General features: G+C 46.5%; 1 protein-coding gene and 1 long non-coding RNA gene across 3 annotated transcripts in view; one reads left to right on the top strand and one right to left on the bottom strand.

Annotated features, from left to right (window-relative positions):
- The window catches only part of LOC126988716 (uncharacterized), a 91,893-nt gene that overhangs the window by 26,201 nt on the left and 47,021 nt on the right, over nucleotides 1-18,671 (top strand). Inside the window, exon 2 of the long non-coding RNA XR_007742480.1 lies at nucleotides 18,586-18,671. This exon is cut by the window's right edge and continues 119 nt beyond it. This is a non-coding gene — a long non-coding RNA (uncharacterized LOC126988716). The remainder of the gene's footprint in view (nucleotides 1-18,585) is intronic.
- Nucleotides 2,381-18,671, bottom strand: part of LOC126988711 (uncharacterized) — a 51,020-nt gene continuing 34,729 nt past the window's right edge. For both annotated transcript variants that reach the window (XM_050847071.1, XM_050847072.1), the window contains exons 3-9: nucleotides 18,497-18,666; nucleotides 17,555-17,688; nucleotides 17,271-17,378; nucleotides 16,668-16,972; nucleotides 16,132-16,339; nucleotides 5,657-5,792; nucleotides 2,381-5,393 (exon numbers count right to left, since the gene is read on the bottom strand). In XM_050847071.1, coding sequence (XP_050703028.1) covers nucleotides 5,163-5,393; nucleotides 5,657-5,792; nucleotides 16,132-16,339; nucleotides 16,668-16,972; nucleotides 17,271-17,378; nucleotides 17,555-17,688; nucleotides 18,497-18,666 — 1,292 coding nt within the window. In that variant the 3' untranslated portion in view covers nucleotides 2,381-5,162. The remainder of the gene's footprint in view (nucleotides 5,394-5,656; nucleotides 5,793-16,131; nucleotides 16,340-16,667; nucleotides 16,973-17,270; nucleotides 17,379-17,554; nucleotides 17,689-18,496; nucleotides 18,667-18,671) is intronic.

The raw sequence follows: 18,671 nt of genomic DNA, 5'->3' as shown, positions 1-18,671 counted from the left end.
GTGATATTAAGAGCAAACTCAGCTGTGAGTGACCTGCATGCGGCTGATGCAAGGTATCACAAAGACTGCATGTCAAAATTCTTCAGTAATGCCCCATCATCTGTGACAGAAAAACCGGAGAAAGTCCTTGATCAGCTCATTGAGTATCTTCACTCAAACCATGAAAATATTTGGAACAGTGTAGAATTGCATAAACTGTATCCATGTGACTTTCTCAACAATTATAATAAGTGTATTTTTGATATTATTATTTTTATTTGAATGTAAGCAAACCAATGTTCTGCTTGCACGTCATGTACAGTCAATAATGTTTACTTGGGTTAAGCCATGTATACTTTCTTTCCTTGAGCTATTACATACAATTTCTCTTCCAATGTTGGTATTTCTATGCACCCTATATTTTTTTTTTTTTTTTTTTTTTCGTCGTTGCCTGTTGCGCCGGTAGGCATCTTCCTGGTGGGGCCTGATGGTCGGCCCAAGGCTTCTCCCAGGTGGGGCCTGATGGTCGGCCCAGCCCGTTCTGGCGCAGGCGAGTGTTTATAGTGGCGCCATCTTGCATTGGCTCATGCTGCCCCCGGAACTCGTTCTTGATTCGCTTGGACGGCTTCCTCTAGAGTCCGGGTTGATGGGTGGTCTTCAGGACAGCATGTGGGTAGTTTTAAGCCACTCGGCGGTGACTGAAAAATCCGAGTGGTAGCGTGGGGATTCGAACCGCGTCGTCCATCACGCAGTGAATGTGAGCCAGTACGCTACCATTTCATACATGAATATATATATATATATATATATATATATATATATATATATATATATATATATATATATATATATATATATATATATATATATATATATATATATATATATATATATATATATATATATATATATATATATATATATATATATATATATATATATATATATATATATATATATATATATATATATATATATATATATATATATATATATATATACTTCTCTATTACTCGTGTTGGTTTTGATTCGTGAAAATAAAATAATGAAAAGTCCATATCACAGAGACTACGTAAGATAGAGCCATAATTTTGACACCAATAAATCCAGTACCCATATTTATATTCATGTTCAATACATATATAGGGTCTTAAGCTAATATTTTAGAGTTATTGACGAAAAACTTAATTTCTCGTCATTTTGAATTTTCACCTCTAGAAAAAATGCTCAACATTTACAGTCTGGCATACATCGGATTTGGATTCAGCACCCACGAATTGACTAGGTTCAACAAAAAAACATTATATATATCGAAATGCAAGGTCCACCTTCCTGTAGCCTGGACTATGAGCCCCGAGGCCACGCACAACTATAGCGAAAACATCAACTTTACCGTTAGCGAGTCGTTTACTTTCCCGTCTTAATGTCTTGTGGAGATTTACGTCAAGAGTACAATAAATACTGGTGTATATGGTGTATGGATAGGGTAGTCTAATAGGATTAAAGTAAAAATGTGTGTGTGGGTGGGTGGGTGGGTTGGTGATTGAGAGAGAGAGAGAGAGAGAGAGAGAGAGATTTTTTCATGAGTAGGTTATCAATAGTCTGTGTATATAGCGAGATAACCTACTGTTAAACTTATTTATTCCTGTTTTTATTTTGTACAAACATTAACAATCGATGCTGGATAATATGAAAACAACAAAAGATATAAAAATAGGTTATCTCGCTATTTAAACCAACTATTGAAAGCCTATGCTTGAAAAAAAAAACTTAAGACGTATTTTTCAGAAGAGAAGAAAGTAGATTTCTGACACCGCCATTTCCACTTTATCATACCTCCACACTGGAACTACGCCTCACGAAACACACGAGAAATTGATCCAGACCCGAAAAGAGTTTCACCAGCGCCAGGGATTGAAACCGCGACTTGGGAAATGGGAAAGCCACTCCTTAACCAGTCGGCCAGGAGGTACCCCACTCGCAGAGTGAGTTTGGGAGGCTTTCCGCATCAGGCGGGTCACTACACATTTACTTCTCATACACCACGCAGTCCAGGGCAGAGTGGTGATGTTACAATAACCGAATGGAATGAGTTAAAATTACCAGTAGATTGTTTGATTTAGGAGATATTGTTAGCTAAAGCCCTGAATGTTAACCCTGATATTATGTCACAGCGAGCGGTAGATAAGTTAAGAATGACTGACATGGAATAAAACATCGTGCATAGTGGTGATTGTAATGCTGATGACTAATTCATTATTTTCATTGCTATTGAAAATATAACAACGAAAACAAGAAGAACAACAATGATAATAGTAATAATAATAATAATAATAATAATAATAATAATAATAATAATAATAATAATAATAATAATAATAAGTGTTAATAAGAATAATAATGATGAAATTATTTTATTTCGCAGATTTGTATAATAAAACAGGAATACAGAAAAGGAGTGTAAATTGTTATGCTGTCTGAAATTATTGGATAGTGATTACTCATACTTAATTAACTAATTACGAACTTTACTATGTATATAATATGTATGTTTGTATATAACACGCCAAAAACCTATGTGCCAACAGAAGGCCCAGCCACGTGAGCCGCTCCCACCGCACAGATCCACTCACTCAGGCAGAGCTCTTTCTGTCTGGCGGTGGTGACAGACCTCTTGGGGTGCTCCACCCTACCCTTCATGCCGAACACGGCGTGTCGCCGCAGCACAGCCAGAGTTCATCCCATCCCCGCTAAATAACTGGGATGGGCTAGTCCATCTGGGGGGCACAGAAGTCTCATAAGGTTGTCGTTGTGACAGACCTTTTGTTCGTTCATGAAGGGCAACAACAACAATAATAATTGCCACAGTTACTCTACTAAGCAGTAAGTTGGTTTCCTTAGAAGCTTATTAAAAAAAATCAAAATGTTTGGTATTTTCCCTAAACTCTGAAGTATCTTTGGTTTTGAAATGCAATATGCTGCTAGAGGAACCAATGGAACTTTTAATCAGTGTCCACTTTGCTCCTGCCAAAACACATTGACATTTTCATGCTTTGCCATAATTTGCAGGCATGACTAGTTTCCACGTGGAGATCCATTGTGTTGGGTCAGCTGAAACAATGTTCATCAGAAATCATGTTTAGTCCACTTCGGATATGATAGCAAGGTTTGAGTTAAACTTCTGCAGCATCCGGCCTAGATTCGTGTATTTCATGTTGGGAGGGCCTTCTGACAAAAGATGTTGAGTAATGCAGAGTAGAGTCATTGGCATAAGAGTGGAGAGGACAGGTTGTTTTGGAAAGATCATCAGTGAACAAAAGAGAGTGGGAGATAGGACAGAACCCTACGGGACACCACTGTTAATAGAATCAGGGGAAGAACATTGGTCTTTAACCACAGCAAAGTTAAATCAGCCAGAAAGAAAACTGGAAATAAATGTACAGGGAGGGGGATAGAAACCGTAGGAGGGTAGTTAAGAGACTGAAGATTTGTGCCAGACTCTATCAAAAGCTTTCAATATGTCTAAGGCAATAGCAAAAGATTAACCGAAACGACTAAGAGAGGACGACCTGGAGTCAGGAAGGCAAAAAGACGGACCACCCGTAGAACGCCCCTTGCGGAACCCATAGCGATCAGAAAGGTCAGAAGTTGATGGATGCCTAAGAACTTTCCTGTTGAGGATTGTTGTAAAAGCTATAGAAAAACAAAGTAAAGTTATAAGGCAGTAGTTTGAAGAATTAGAGCGGTCACCCCTCTTTGGCACAGAATGTATGTAGGCGTACTTCCAGCATAAGGAGAGGTAGATGTTGAAAGGCAGAGATGAAAGAGATTGACCAGGCAAGGTGTTCGCAAGGTACCACAGTTTTTAAGGACAATAGGAGGCACTCCATCAGGTCCATAATCCTTCTGAGGACTGAGGCCAGAGAGGGCATAGAAAACATAATTCTTAAGAATCTTAATTAGGCATAATGGAGTCAGAGGGGGGGGGGGGGGGGGATGAGTAGGAGTAATATGCCCTGAATCGTCCAGAGTGGAATTCTTAGAGAAAGTTTGAGCAAGGAGTTCAGCCATAGAGACAAATGTGATAGCTATATGCTACCATCAAGATTAAGGAGAGGTGTGAAAGATGAAGTAAAATTGTTATATTTTTGGCTAGGTACCAGAAATCTGACATTTTTTTTATGGATGAAAGAGTTCTGGGTAAGTCGAACAGATTTGGCACGATTACGAGCAGAAATGCGGAAATAAGGTTGTGGTCGGAGGAGTCCAACAGAAAGAACAGTTTAATAGAATAAGCTGAAGGATTAGACGTTAGGAAAAGGTCTAGAATGTTGGGAGTGTCTCCATGTCGGTCTGGAATACGTGTAGGGTGTTGAACCACCTGCTCTAGGTCACTGAGGAGTGCAAAGTTGTAGGCTTGTTCACCAGGCTGGTCAGCGTAAGAGGATGAAAGCCAAAGCTGATGGTGAACATTGAAATCTAAGATCGAAATTTAAGAGTTCAAACACTCAAAGAATATTACATAGTTGGCAGAGTTAGGTGACAGATGAACAGCACAGACGTATTTAGTAAGGGAACGACGACTGAATCTTGGCCAGGTGGTGGAAAATTCAGAAGTCAAGGTCGTGGGCACGAGAGCAAGTGATATCGCGGCGTACGTAGACGCAACATCCAACTTTGGATTGAAATTTAGGATAGAAGTAGTAGGGGGGAACACTGTGTTTCGGTGAGGAATAGAAGGTGAGATTTAGAGGAGATGGCGTTCCACGAAGACCGCGAATGTTGCAGAAGTTAATAAAGAAAAAGTTCGAAGAGCTAACAAGATGGCGCCACTATAAACACTCGCCTGCGCCAGAACGGGCTGGGCCGACCATCAGGCCCCACCTGGAAGAAGCCTTGGGCCGACCATCAGGCCCCACCGGGAAGATGCCTACCGGCGCAATAGGCAACAACGTAAAAAAAAAAAAAAAAAAAAAAAAACCCTTTCAGGTCTAAAGTCAAAACGGGGGGTGCGATCCTTACTGGTTGCCAGTGATGGTGTAGCAGTTACAACCAAAGTAGACAAAGTGCGGTTTATATGACTGGGAGATCTCTCCCCCGATCAATAGGACTTTCTTGTTTTTTTGAGGTTTAGCTCTCAAAGCTGCATATATGAGACATGATATTCGCTATGTTACCCTTAATTAGCTGCAGTTGTTCTCCCCATTTAGTGTGGCGAAGAGCTGCTCTTTGTACCAGTCGGGGAGAAAGTCTTCCAGGTTAGGATCGATGGAATGGCGGATCTTGCGGAGTTCGGAGTACGGACCGGACTTCTTAAAACAATGAACCACGTCAGGTTCCGCGACCACCTTTTCTTTGACAAAATTGAGGAACTCGTCCAAGATATTGATGCATACGGATGGTTCCCACGTCCCCTGGAAAAAGAACAAAGAGTCAGAATTCCGCTCAGGACTTTTCTCGAATGCTAATATTTATGTGGTTATTCAAAGTTTTTGTTACCGTCTTCACAAATGGGAAACTCAAACGGTCCCTCAAGTAGAGTGACATAATCCTTGACACCAGTCTTGGATCATGTAGGCACTTTACTACTGAATCATATTCTCAGTCAGCTACTCTGGCTTGGTAATGTGCTGACCTTTCTAAAACAAAAAAGCTCAAAGAAATGTTGTAACCTCACCTGAGCCAAATCAGGCATGTCATCTGTTTGTAACATCTGCAGTGTGTACACCACTCCATCTGCGTTCCTTTTGCCTACCAGGAGCCGTGGGACACCTGTTAGCTTGTTTTCAATCCACCAGTTGTTTAGGACAAACCTGCAACAAAAGCAATGCTCGAAACTAATTGGCGTGGCATATATTTTTCGTTCTCACATTGTTTAGTGAACCATATTTATTTCGACTCGCGGTGTTATAATGTTTACTATAATGTTATAGCTGTACTGCTGCGAGTTTTCATGCTGTATAAACCTTTTACTGATTAAGGATTGCCATTGCTTTTCTGTGCATGAATATGCAAGGCCAATGTTTCCTTGTCTATGACAATAAATGAAACATGGAAGGAGAGGGCAGTGCAGGCCATTGAGTTAATCAAGATAATCATGAGGTAGAAATGTATAATTCACGTAAAGAGGGTTTAATTAAGAAATAGTAAAGTTCTGCCAAACGTGATGGGATGGTGGATGATGGAGATGGGGCGCAAGCAAAAGGGGAGCGTAGCTACGGTCCCGGCTCGCCGGAGAATTAAGGGTTAACGTAGGATTAATGTGGTGGATGCGTATGTGGATTATGTTGGGATAGTCGATGCGTATGTGGGGATTATGTGGATTATGTAGGGATAGTCGGGCGGAGCGGTGGTGCTGTGCGATAGTGAAGCCAGATGTTCCCGGCCAGAAGCGTCAAGACAGCGGTAAGGGGATGAGAGGACATGGGCAAGATGATAGAAATGCTGACGACCCTTCAAATGCTTACGACCCCTCCGGTGCAAGGTTTGTGGGCTTCTAAGGCACGAAATGCAGGGTTTGTGGGCTTCTAAGGCACGAAATGCAGGGTTTGTGGGCTTCTAAGGCATGAAATGCAGGGTTTGTGGGCTTCTAGGGCACGAAATTCAGGGTTTGTGGGCTTCTAGGGCACGTAATGCAGGGTTTGTGGGCTTCTAGGGCACGAAATGCAGGGTTGTGGGCTTCTAAGGCACGAAATGCAGGGTTTGGGCTTCTAAGGCATGAAATGCAGGGTGTGTGGGCTTCTATGGCACGAAATGCAGGGTTTGTGGGCTTCTAAGGCATGAAATGCAGGGTTTGTGGGCTTCTAGGGCACGAAATGCAGGGTTTGTGGGCTTCTAAGGCATGAAATGCAGGGTTTGTGGGCTTCTAGGGCACGAAATGCAGGGTTTGTGGGCTTATATGGCACGAAATGCAGGGTTTGTGGGCTTCTAAGGCATGAAATGCAGGGTTTGTGGGCTTCTAAGGCATGAAATGCAGGGTTTGTGGGCTTCTAAGGCAAGAAATGCAGGGTTTGTGGGCTTCTAAGGCACGAAATGCAGGGTTGTGGGCTTCTTAGGCACGACTTGCAGGGTTTGTGGGCTTCTAAGGCACGAAATGCAGGGTTTGTGGGCTTCTAAGGCACGAAATGCAGGGTTTGTGGGCTTCTAAGGCACGAAATGCAGGGTTTGTGGGCTTCTAAGGCATGAAATGCAGGGTTTGTGGGCTTCTAAGGCACGAAATGCAGGGTTTGTGGGCTTCTAATGCATGAAATGAAGGGTTTGTGGGCTTCTAAGGCACGAAATGGAGGGTTTGTGGGCTTCTAAGACATGAAATGCAGGGTTTGTGGGCTTCTAAGGCACGAAATGCAGGGTTTGTGGGCTTCTAAGGCATGAAATGCAGGGTTTGTGGGCTTCTAAGGCATGAAATGCAGGGTTTGTGGGCTTCTAAGGCATGAAATGCAGGGTTTGTGGGCTTCTAAGGCACGAAATGCAGGGTTTGTGGGCTTCTAGGGCACGAAATGCAGGGTTTGTGGGCTTCTAAGGCATGAAATGCAGGGTTTAGGGCTTCTAAGGCACAATGCAGGGTTTGTGGCTTCTAAGGCATGAAATGCAGGGTTTGTGGGCTTCTAAGGCAAGAAATGCAGGGTTTGTGGGCTTATAGGGCAAGAAATGCAGGGTTTAGGGCTTCTAGGGCATGAAATGCAGGGTTTGTGGGCTTCTAAGGCACAGAAATGCAGTTTGTGGGCTTATAGCACGAAATGCAGGGTTTGTGGGCTTCTAAGGCACGAAATGCAGGGTTTAGGCTTATAGGGCATGAAATGCAGGGTTTGTGGGCTTCTAAGGCATGAAATGCAGGGTTTGTGGGCTTCTAAGGCATGAAATGCAGGGTTTGTGGGCTTCTAAGGCATGAAATGCAGGGTTTGTGGGCTTCTAAGGCACGAAATGCAGGGTTTGTGGGCTTATAGGGCATGAAATGCAGGGTTTGTGGGCTTATAGGGCACGAAATGCAGGGTTTGTGGGCTTCTAAGGCATGAAATGCAGGGTTTGTGGGCTTCTATGGCAGGAAATGCAGGGTTTGTGGGCTTCTAGGGCAAAATGCAGGGTTGTGGGCTTCTAGGGCACGAAATGCAGGGTTTAGGGCTTCTACGGCATGAAATGCAGGGTTTGTGGGCTTATAGGGCACGAAATGCAGGGTTTGTGGGCTTCTAAGGCACGAAATGCAGGGTTTGTGGGCTTATAGGGCACGAAATGCAGGGTTGTGGGCTTCTAAGGCATGAAATGCAGGGTTGTGGGCTTCTAAGGCATGAAATGCAGGGTTTGTGGGCTTCTAAGGCACGAAATGCAGGGTTTGTGGGCTAAGGCATGAAATGCAGGGTTTGTGGGCTTATAGGGACGAAATGCAGGGTTTGTGGGCTTATAGGGCACGAAATGCAGGGTTTGTGGGCTTATAGGGCACGAAATGCAGGGTTTGTGGGCTTATAGGGGACGAAATGCAGGGTTTGTGGGCTTCTAGGGCACGAAATGCAGGGTTTGTGGGCTTATAGGGCACGAAATGCAGGGTTTGTGGGCTTATAGGGGACGAAATGCAGGGTTTGTGGGCTTATAGGGCACGAAATGCAGGGTTTGTGGGCTTATAGGGCACGAAATGCAGGGTTTGTGGGCTTCTAAGGCACGAAATGCAGGGTTTAATGGCTTATAGGGGACGAAATGCAGGGTTTGTGGGCTTATAGGTGACGAAATGCAGGGTTTGTGGGCTTATAGGGCACGAAATGCAGGGTTTAGGGCTTCTAAGGCACGAAATGCAGGGTTTGTGGGCTTCTAAGGCATGAAATGCAGGGTTTGTGGGCTTATAGGGGACGAAATGCAGGGTTTGTGGGCTTATAGGGCACGAAATGCAGGGTTTGTGGGGTTCTATGGCACGAAATGCAGGGTTTGTGGGCTTATAGGGCAAGAAATGCAGGGTTTGTGGGCTTCTATGCCACGAAATGCAGGGTTGTGGGCTTATAGGGACGAAATGCAGGATTGTGGCTTCTAAGGCATGAAATGCAGGGTTTAGGGCTTATAGGGCACGAAATGCAGGGTTTGGGCTTCTAAGGCACGAAATGCAGGGTTTTTGGGCTTCTAAGGCATTTAATGCAGGGTTTGTGGGCTTCTAAGGCATGAAATGCAGGGTTTGTGGGCTTCTAGGGCACGAAATGCAGGGTTTGTGGGCTTCTAAGGCATGAAATGCAGGGTTTGTGGGCTTCTAGGGCACGAAATGCAGGGTTTGTGGGCTTCTAAGGCACGAAATGCAGGGTTTGTGGGCTTATAGGGCACGAAATGCAGGGTTTGTGGGCTTCTAAGGCACGAAATGCAGGGTTTGTGGGCTTCTAAGGCATGAAATGCAGGGTTTGTGGGCTTCTAAGGCACGAAATGCAGGGTTTGTGGGCTTCTAAGGCATGAAATGCAGGGTTTGTGGGCTTCTAGGGCACGAAATGCAGGGTTTAGGGCTTTAAGGCATGAAATGCAGGGTTTGTGGGATTCTATGGCAGGAAATGCAGGGTTTGTGGGCTTCTAGGGCACGAAATGCAGGGTTTGTGGGCTTCTAAGGCATGAAATGCAGGGTTTGTGGGCTTATAGGGCACGAAATGCAGGGTTTGTGGGCTTCTAAGGCACGAAATGCAGGGTTTGTGGGCTTCTAAGGCATGAAATGCAGGGTTTGTGGGCTTCTAAGGCACGAAATGCAGGGTTTGTGGGCTTCTAAGGCACGAAATGCAGGGTTAGGGCAGGCTTCTAAGGCACGAAATGCAGGGTTTGTGGGCTTCTAAGGCACAATGCAGGGTTTAGGGCTTCTAGGGCACGAAATGCAGGGTTTGTGGGCTTCTAAGGCACGAAATGCAGGGTTTGTGGGCTTCTAAGGCACGAAATGCAGGGTTTGTGGGCTTCTAAGGCACGAAATGCAGGGTTTGTGGGCTTCTAAGGCACGAAATGCAGGGTTTGTGGGCTTCTAAGGCACGAACTTCAGTGGTTGTGGGCTTCTTAGGCACGAAATGCAGGGTTTGTGGGCTTCTAAGGCACGAAATGCAGGGTTTTGGGCTTCTAAGGCACAGAAATGCAGGGTTTGTGGGCTTCTAAGGCATGAAATGCAGGGTTTAGGGGGCACGAAATGCAGGGTTTGTGGGCTTCTAAGGCATGAAATGCAGGGTTGTGGGCTTCTAAGGCATGAAATGCAGGGTTTGTGGGCTTATAGGGCATGAAATGCAGGGTTGTGAGCTTCTAAGGCACGAAATGCAGGGTTTGTGGGCTTCTAAGGCATGAAATGCAGGGTTGTGGGCTTCTAAGGCATGAAATGCAGGGTTTAGGGCTTATAGGGCACGAAATGCAGGGTTTGTGGGCTTCTAAGGCACGAAATGCAGGGTTTAGGGCTTCTAAGGCATGAAATGCAGGGTTTGGGCTTCTAAGGCACGAAATGCAGGTTTGTGGGCTTCTAGGGCATGAAATGCAGGGTTTGTGGGCTTCTAAGGCACGAAATGCACGGTTTGTGGGCTTATATGGCAAGAAATGCAGGGTTTGTGGTCTTCTAAGGCACAGAAATGCAGGGTTGTGGGCTTATAGGGCAGAAATGCAGGGTTTGTGGGCTTATAGGGCTGAAATGCAGGGTTGTGGGCTTCTAAGGCACGAAATGCAGGGTTTGTGGGCTTTAAGGCATGAAATGCAGGGTTTAGGCTTCTAAGGCACGAAATGCAGGGTTTGTGGGCTTCTAGGGCACGAAATGCTGGGTTTGTGGGCTTCTAAGGCATGAAATGCAGGGTTTGTGGGCTTCTAAGGCACGAAATGCAGGGTTTGTGGGCTTCTAAGGCATGAAATGCAGGGTTTGTGGGCTTCTAAGGCATGAAATGCAGGGTTTGTGGGCTTCTAAGGCATGAAATGCAGGGTTTGTGGGCTTATAGGGCAGGAAATGCAGGGTTTGTGGGCTAAGGCATGAAATGCAGGGTTGTGGGCTTCTAAGGCACGAAATGCAGGGTTTGTGGGCTTCTAGGGCACGAAAGGCAGGGGTTGTGGGCTTCTAAGGCATGAAATGCAGGGGTTGTGGGCTTCTAGGGCATGAAATGCAGGGTTTGTGGGCTTCTAAGGCATGAAATGCAGGGTTGTGGGCTTCTAAGGCACGAAATGCAGGGTTTGTGGGCTTCTAAGGCACGAAATGCAGGGTTGTGGGCTTCTAGGGCACGAAATGCAGGGTTTAGGGCTTCTAAGGCACGAAATGCAGGGTTTGTGGGCTTCTAAGGCATGAAATGCAGGGTTCGTGGGCTTCTAAGGCATGAAATGCAGGGTTTTTAGGCTTCTAAGGCATGAAATGCAGGTTTGTGGGCTTCTAAGGCATGAAATGCAGGGTTTGTGGGCTTCTAAGGCATGAAATGCAGGGTTTGTGGGCTTCTAAGGCATGAAATGCAGGTTGTGGGCTTCTAAGGCACGAAATGCAGGGTTGTGGGCTTCTAAGGCATGAAATGCAGGGTTTGTGGGCTTCTAAGGCATGAAATGCAGGGTTTGTGGGCTTCTAAGGCATGAAATGCAGGGTTTGTGGGCTTCTAAGGCACGAAATGCAGGGTTTGTGGGCTTCTAAGGCACGAAATGCAGGGTTTGTGGGCTTCTAAGGCACGAAATGCAGGGTTTGTGGGCTTCTAAGGCATGAAATGCAGGGGTGGTGGGCTTCTAAGGCATGAAATGCAGGGTTTGTAGGCTTCTAAGGCATGAAATGCAGGGTTGTGGGCTTCTAAGGCACGAAATGCAGGGTTTGTGGGCTTCTAAGGCAGGAAATGCAGGGTTTGTGCTAAGGCACGAAATGCAGGGTTTGTGGGCTTCTAAGGCAAAATGCAGGGTTCGTGGGCTTCTAAGGCATGAAATGCAGGGTTTGTGGGCTTCTAAGGCATGATATGCAGGGTTTAGGGCTTCTAAGGCATGAAATGCAGGGCTTCTAAGGCATGAAATGCAGGGTTTGTGGGCTTCTAAGGCAGGAAATGCAGGGTTTGTGGGCTTATAAGGCACGAAATGCAGGGTTTGTGGGCTTCTAAGGCATGAAATGCAGGGTTTGTGGGCTTCTAAGGCATGAAATGCAGGGTTTGTGGGCTTCTAAGGCATGAAATGCAGGGTTTGTGGGCTTCTAAGGCATGAAATGCAGGGTTTGTGGGCTTCTAAGGCACGAAATGCAGGGTTTGTGGGCTTCTAAGGCATGAAATGCAGGGTTTGTGGGCGTCTAGGGGACGAAATGCAGGGTTTAGGCACGAAATGCAGGGTTTAGGGCTTCTAAGGCACGAAATGCAGGGTTTGTGGGCTTCTAAGGCATGAAATGCAGGGTTTGTGGGCTTCTAAGGCACGAAATGCAGGGTTTGTGGGCTTCTAAGGCACGAAATGCAGGGTGTGGGCTTCTAAGGCACGAAATGCAGGGTTTGTGGGCTTCTAAGGCACGAAATGCAGGGTTTGTGGGCTTCTAAGGCACGAAATGCAGGGTTTGTGGGCTTCTAAGGCACGAAATGCAGGGTTTGTGGGCTTCTAAGGCACGAAATGCAGGGTTTGTGGGCTTCTAAGGCATGAAATGCAGGGTTTGTGGGCTTCTAAGGCACGAAATGCAGGGTTTGTGGGCTTCTAAGGCACGAAATGCAGGGTTTGTGGGCTTCTAGGGCACGAAATATAAATTGGAAGGGTGTGCTTCTACGGCACGACATCAAGACATCGAGGGCGTGCTACAAAGGCACGAAAGAAAGATAACGTTGGCCGGGCGGTCTACTGAGATCGGTTGTGGTCGGGTTGCCACTGGGGCGCGTACAAACAAGCTGTGTTTTACGTCGGATGCGGGGCGTGCTACTTTAGCACGTATGCGGGGCAAACCGTGCTACGGACCCAGGATATAAATATACCGTATGCGGGGCGTGCTACTGAGGCGCGTGCGAACGACCAAACGAGACTTGGCTGGAGGTCTGACCGGCCACTCGGTGTCGTGTGGGGGAGCCCAGCGTCGCGAGAGCTGGCCTGCACACGCACGACCGTTTTGTCCTTTGACGCCTTCTACACAAGCACGGTACGAAGGTGTTAGATTTGACCTGAAGTCAGGCTGGCACATGTTGGCGCACCAGCCGTGGCGGAGCAGCTAAGCCGAGGAGTTTTCCCCGGAGACTGTTTCTACTTGTAAATGTCGTTTTTTCCGCTCACTGGCGCAGTTGCTCTCTCCCAACGTGCCCTTGTCTAGTTCCTGGCACTTTCGGGTGTTTTCTTGGTGTTGACGGGCTGCTCCGTCAAGGGGGAGTGTAGCCGCCGTCTACAGCGTCGGCGACTGCCGTACATTATGATTTATGTGGACGAATATGCTTGTGATATAACTGTAATGCCATATAATTGTGAAAATGTTTTCCATATTTGGTGTGTGGACGATATCCTTGTGATATGACTGTAATGCCATGGTGGATAGGGGAAGGATTGGTAATGGGACTGGTGGATAGGGGAAGGGTTGGTAATGGGAATGGTGGAGAGGGGAAGGAATTGTAATGGGACTGGTGGATAGGGGAAGGGTTGGTAATGGGACTGGGTTGGTAATGGGACTGGTGGATAGGGGAAAGGTTGGTAATGGGACTGGTGGATAGGGGAAAGGTTGGTAATGGGACTGGTTGATAGGGGAAGGATTGGTAATGGGACTGGTGGATAGGGGAAGGATTGGTAATGGGACTGGTGGGTAGGGAAGGGTTGGTAATGGGACTGGTGGAGAGGGAAGGGTTGGTAATGGGACTGGTGGATAGGGAAGGGTTGGTAATGGGACTGGTGGATAGGGAAGGGTTGGTAATGGGACTGGTGGATAGGGAAGGGTTGGTAATGGGACTGGTGGATAGGGAAGGGTTGGTAATGGGACTGGTGGATAGGGAAGGGTTGGTAATGGGACTGGTGGATAGGGAAGGGTTGGTAATGGGACTGGTGGATAGGGAAGGGTTGGTAATGGGACTGGTGGATAGGGAAGGATTGGTAATGGGACTGGTGGATAGGGAAGGATTGGTAATGGGACTGGTGGGTGGATGGGGAAGGATTGGTAATGGGACTGGTGGATAGGGGAAGGTTGGTAATGGGACTGGTGGATAGGGAAGGATTGGTAATGGGACTGGTGGATAGGGAAGGATTGTAATGGGAATGGTGGAGAGGGGAAAGGTCGGTAATGGGACTGGTGGATAGGGGAAAGGTTGGTAATGGGACTGGTGGATAGGGGAAGGAATTGTAATGGGACTGGTGGATAGGGGAAGGGTTGGTAATGGGACTGGTGGATAGGGGAAGGCTGTAATGGGACTGGTGGATAGGGAAGGGTTGGTAATGGGACTGGTGGATAGGGAAGGATTGGTAATGGGACTGCTGGGTAGGGAAGGGTTGGTAATGGGACTGGTGGATGGGGAAGGATTGGTAATGGGACTGGTGGATAGGGGAAGGGTTGGTAATGGGACTGGTGGAGAGGGAAGGGTTGGTAATGGGACTGGTGGATAGGGGAAAGGATTGGTAATGGGACTGCTGGGTAAGGGAAGGGTTGGTAATGGGACTGGTGGATAGGGGAAGGATTGGTAATGGGACTGCTGGGTAAGGGAAGGGTTGGTAATGGGACTGGTGGAGAGGGGAAGGGTTGGTAATGGGACTGGTGGATAGGGGAAGGGTTGGTAATGGGACTGGTGGATAGGGGAAGGATTGGTGATGGGACTGCTGGGTAAGGGAAGAGTTGGTAATGGGACTGGTGGAGAGGGGCAGGGTTTATTAATGGGACTGGTGGATAAGGGAAGGGTTGGTAATGGGACTGGTGGATAGGGGAAGGGTTGATAATGGGACTGCTGGAGAGGGGAAGGGTTGGTAATGGGACTGGTGGATAGGGGAAGGATTGGTGATGGGACTGGTGGATAGGGGAAGGATTGGTAATGGGACTGGTGGATAGGGGAAGGGTTGGTAATGGGACTGGTGGATAGGGGAAGGGTTGGTAATGGGACTGGTGGATAGGGGAAGGATTGGTAATGGGACTGGTGAAGAGGGGAAGGGGTGGTAATGGGACTGGTGGAGAGGGGAAGGATTGGTAATGGGACTGGTGAAGAGGGGAAGGGTTGGTAATGGGACTGGTGGAGAGGGAAAGGATTGGTAATTGGACTGGTGGATAAGGGAAGGATTGGTAATGGGACTGGGGGAGATGGGAAGGGTTGGTAATGGAACTGGTGGAGAGGGGAAGGATTGGTAATGGGACTGGTGGATAGGGGAAGGGTTGGGAATGGGACTGGGGAGATGGGAAGGTTGGTAATGGAACTGGTGGAGAGGGAAGGATTGGTAATGGGACTGGTGGATAGGGAAGGGTTGGTAATGGGACTGGTGGATAGGGACGGGTTGGTAATGGAACTGGTGGAGGGAAGGATTGGGAATTGGACTGGTGGAGGGGAAGGGTTGGTAATGGGACTGGTGGAGGGGAAGGGTTGGTAATGGGACTGGTGGATAGGGGAAGGATTGGTAATGGGACTGGTGGATAGGGGAAGGTTTGGTATTGGGACTGGTGGATAGGGGAAGGATTGGTAATGGGACTGGTGGATAGGGGAAGGATTGGTAATGGGACTGGTGGATAGGGGAAGGGTTGGTAATGGGACTGGTGGATAGGGGAAGGATTGGTAATGGGACTGGTGGATAGGGGAAGGATTGGTAATGGGACTGGTGGATAGGGGAGGCTTTGGTAATGGGACTGGTGGATAGGGGAAGGATTGGTAATGGGACTGGTGGATAGGGGAAGGATTGGTAATGGGACTGGTGGATAGGGGAAGGATTGGTAATGGGACTGGTGGATAGGGGAAGGATTGGTAATGGGACTGGTGGATAGGGGAAGGATTGGTAATGGGACTGCTGGAGAGGGGAAGCGTTTGTAATGTGATAATAGAGATGACTGCTCTGTACTGAGTCTGTTTAGCGTGGCTGATGGCGATGTCGTGCTACTTTCTAGGTTTGACCGCTTCTGAATAAAGGGAGCGAGTGCTACACGTCTTGTGTCAGTCACCTTCATCCCACCACGGCGCCTACAATACATAAGCTTTATACCTGAAGATGATTTAATTTAAGCTTTGAATCTCCCAAGTGTGGAAAACAGTTTTGATGCAGCGAGGCATACCCATCATGGACAGAGAAATCACAGAGAAACCAATGTATGCTTACCTCCTATAGTTACAATCCGCAAGTTGGTAGGTCGAGTCCTTCCGTGCTTTCAGTCTCACAAAGCTGTTCATGTCCTTGAAGTCTTCTTGGTGGCGTGTTGGGTCCGCTGCATCGATGTGTGCGGAGAGGAGCAGCGACTTCCCGTTCAGGTCCAGCTGCAGCACACACTGGAACTGGCAGTCACCTTCCAGGACACCATTGGGATCCCCTGAGAAGGGATGGAGGCATGAAGTGAGTTCGTTTGTCTGGCTGAAGCAGTTTTGTCATTCCTACTTCTGTTTTATATGAATCAAGTTTATGAACCTACCTCAGTAATGGATTTCTACACTTTATTGCATTGCTTTCATATTTCAACTTTATTTTTGTACTTTTGTGATTTCTAATTCCCTCACTCCATCTCAGCTGCGAGGTAATTTTCATGCCTTTATATGATCCTCAGTTCATTCAGCCTACTCGTAATGCTAAGTTTGCGCAATTTCTGACTTCAGATGCCAAGAATACAGCAACATCCAGCAGTGTTCTAAAGCTTTCCGTACCTCCCGTCATGTACTCTTCAAACCTCTCTCCGTAAATGGCCCACTTCTCCTTAGTGATTGCCTCCGGGTTGGCTTCCTCCTCCTGGTTGGCTCCTTCCTCCTGATTGGCCCCACCCTCCTGGTTGGCTTCCTTCTGGTTGGCCCCCTCCTGGTTGGCCCCCTCCTCCTGGTTGGCCCCCTCCTCCTGGTTGGCTCCCTTCTGGCTGACCCCCTCCTCCTGGCTGGCCCCCTCTTCCTGGCGAACTCCCTTGTTGTGTTTCTTCTGCTTTGGAACCACTTTTGTCGTATATATCGTTCCCTTGAAACTTGCAGCGGGAATAACAAAAGACATCAGTGTTATGTATAACTGCATATCAGAAGTTCAATAGATTTCTTGAGTAGCACAAAAGGAATCAACAAAGGGAAGTAGAGCAGTGGATCATTGTTGATGAGTGTTGTGTGTTATACTTAAAGGCGATATGAAACAGGAATTAAGGCATATTTAGTAATGGATTGGTCGTGTTCATCTAGATATACTCGCATCTTTATCTTGTTTTTGGTACAGTAATAATATTGTGTAGTATTGGTAGCTGATTCATGTTTAGATTAACCATATTTACTCACTATTTGGCAAATATCTGCCATTCAGCATTGAAGTGCCTTGAATGTGCATACGGAGCCTGCATGATTTTCCTCAGCGTGCTTCTTGAGCACACAAAATCAGCCGCCAGTCTGTAGACACATCATGAGGAGCGTGTGGGGAGGCAAAGTTATAATTTTCACTATTTTTTGATTAACATTAATGGAGGCATGCAAGAGATTTATTACGACTCATGTTTATAAACACATTTTTTCCTGTTAAACTTCACAATGAAATCAAACGTGCTGCAGAGAAGGCGACGACTAACCTGTCAGGCGAGTCCTTAGCTCTAACTTTTTCCTGGTTGTGAAGAATCCATTGAAGGCGACGCCTTTCCCCTTCACCTGACCTTCCTGTGCAGCAACTGGATCTCTCAAAGCCCTGTTTGAGGTCTATATCCACCTGTAATATGGAAACTATGTAGCACAGGTGCTCGTCTTACTAACAGGGTTGTAATGCGGGATGAATTTTTTAAATGACTTACTAGTACTAATGAGTTTTGCGACACATAATGAGTGCCTTGATTTTAATTTCAAGTTAATTTGCAGTTTATTATTAATATTACTGTATTATTATTATTATTATTATTATTATTATTATTATTATTATTATTATTATTATTATTATTTTTTTTTTTATTATAATTATTACTATTATTATTATTATTGTGTGTGTTAATAATGTATTAATAATAATAATAATATAATTGTTATTATTATCATATTATAATAGTGATGTATGCACTATGATGTAAGTATTGAACTTCAAAGGTGAGGTGGAGGCATACACTAAGCTGCACTTTGCCTCGGGGCTCATCTCCATTCAACTGTCCCATGACCCTGTGGTGGTAAGAACCCATGTATATACCTTCCCCCGTGTTTCCTCAGCAACCCATTCGTCAAGCACTCTATAAGGCAGGATTGTGCTGGCCTGGGAGGCGGATAGACACCACGGGACTCTGGCTCGACGGTTATGTGTCCGCAGTTCGTCTCGGGGGTTCGGGTTCGAATCCCAGGCTGAATGTTTGTGGGAAAAGAATTATTCTCCTGAAGAGATCGATTACTCGTGTGTTTTGTGACACTTGAAATAGTGTGTGTGAGATAATGATGAGATAATGATGGGAAGTGAGTCCCATCAGAGGGTGAGCTGCGAGCACGGGTCACTCCTCAAAACACGCCGGGAACACCCCGTTACCACTCTTGTGTCTTGCCTCCATGAATTCGCCGTCCGGAATGTACATTTCGCACAGTTTGGGCATCATGGAGTTGTTGAAGATGATGTTCTTTTCTTTGTCCACAGAGAACGACCCCAGCACGGTGGGCGGGGGCAGAAGTGGGGCCTCCCTCTCGTACTCCCTGGAGTGCAGCACAATGAAGCAGTCTGGA

This window comes from Eriocheir sinensis, chromosome 70 (genome assembly GCF_024679095.1).
Source record: "Eriocheir sinensis breed Jianghai 21 chromosome 70, ASM2467909v1, whole genome shotgun sequence".
Taxonomy (NCBI): Eukaryota; Metazoa; Arthropoda; class Malacostraca; order Decapoda; family Varunidae; genus Eriocheir; species Eriocheir sinensis.
Note: the sequence above shows the minus strand (reverse complement) of the source record. Positions and strands in the feature narration are given on the sequence as shown.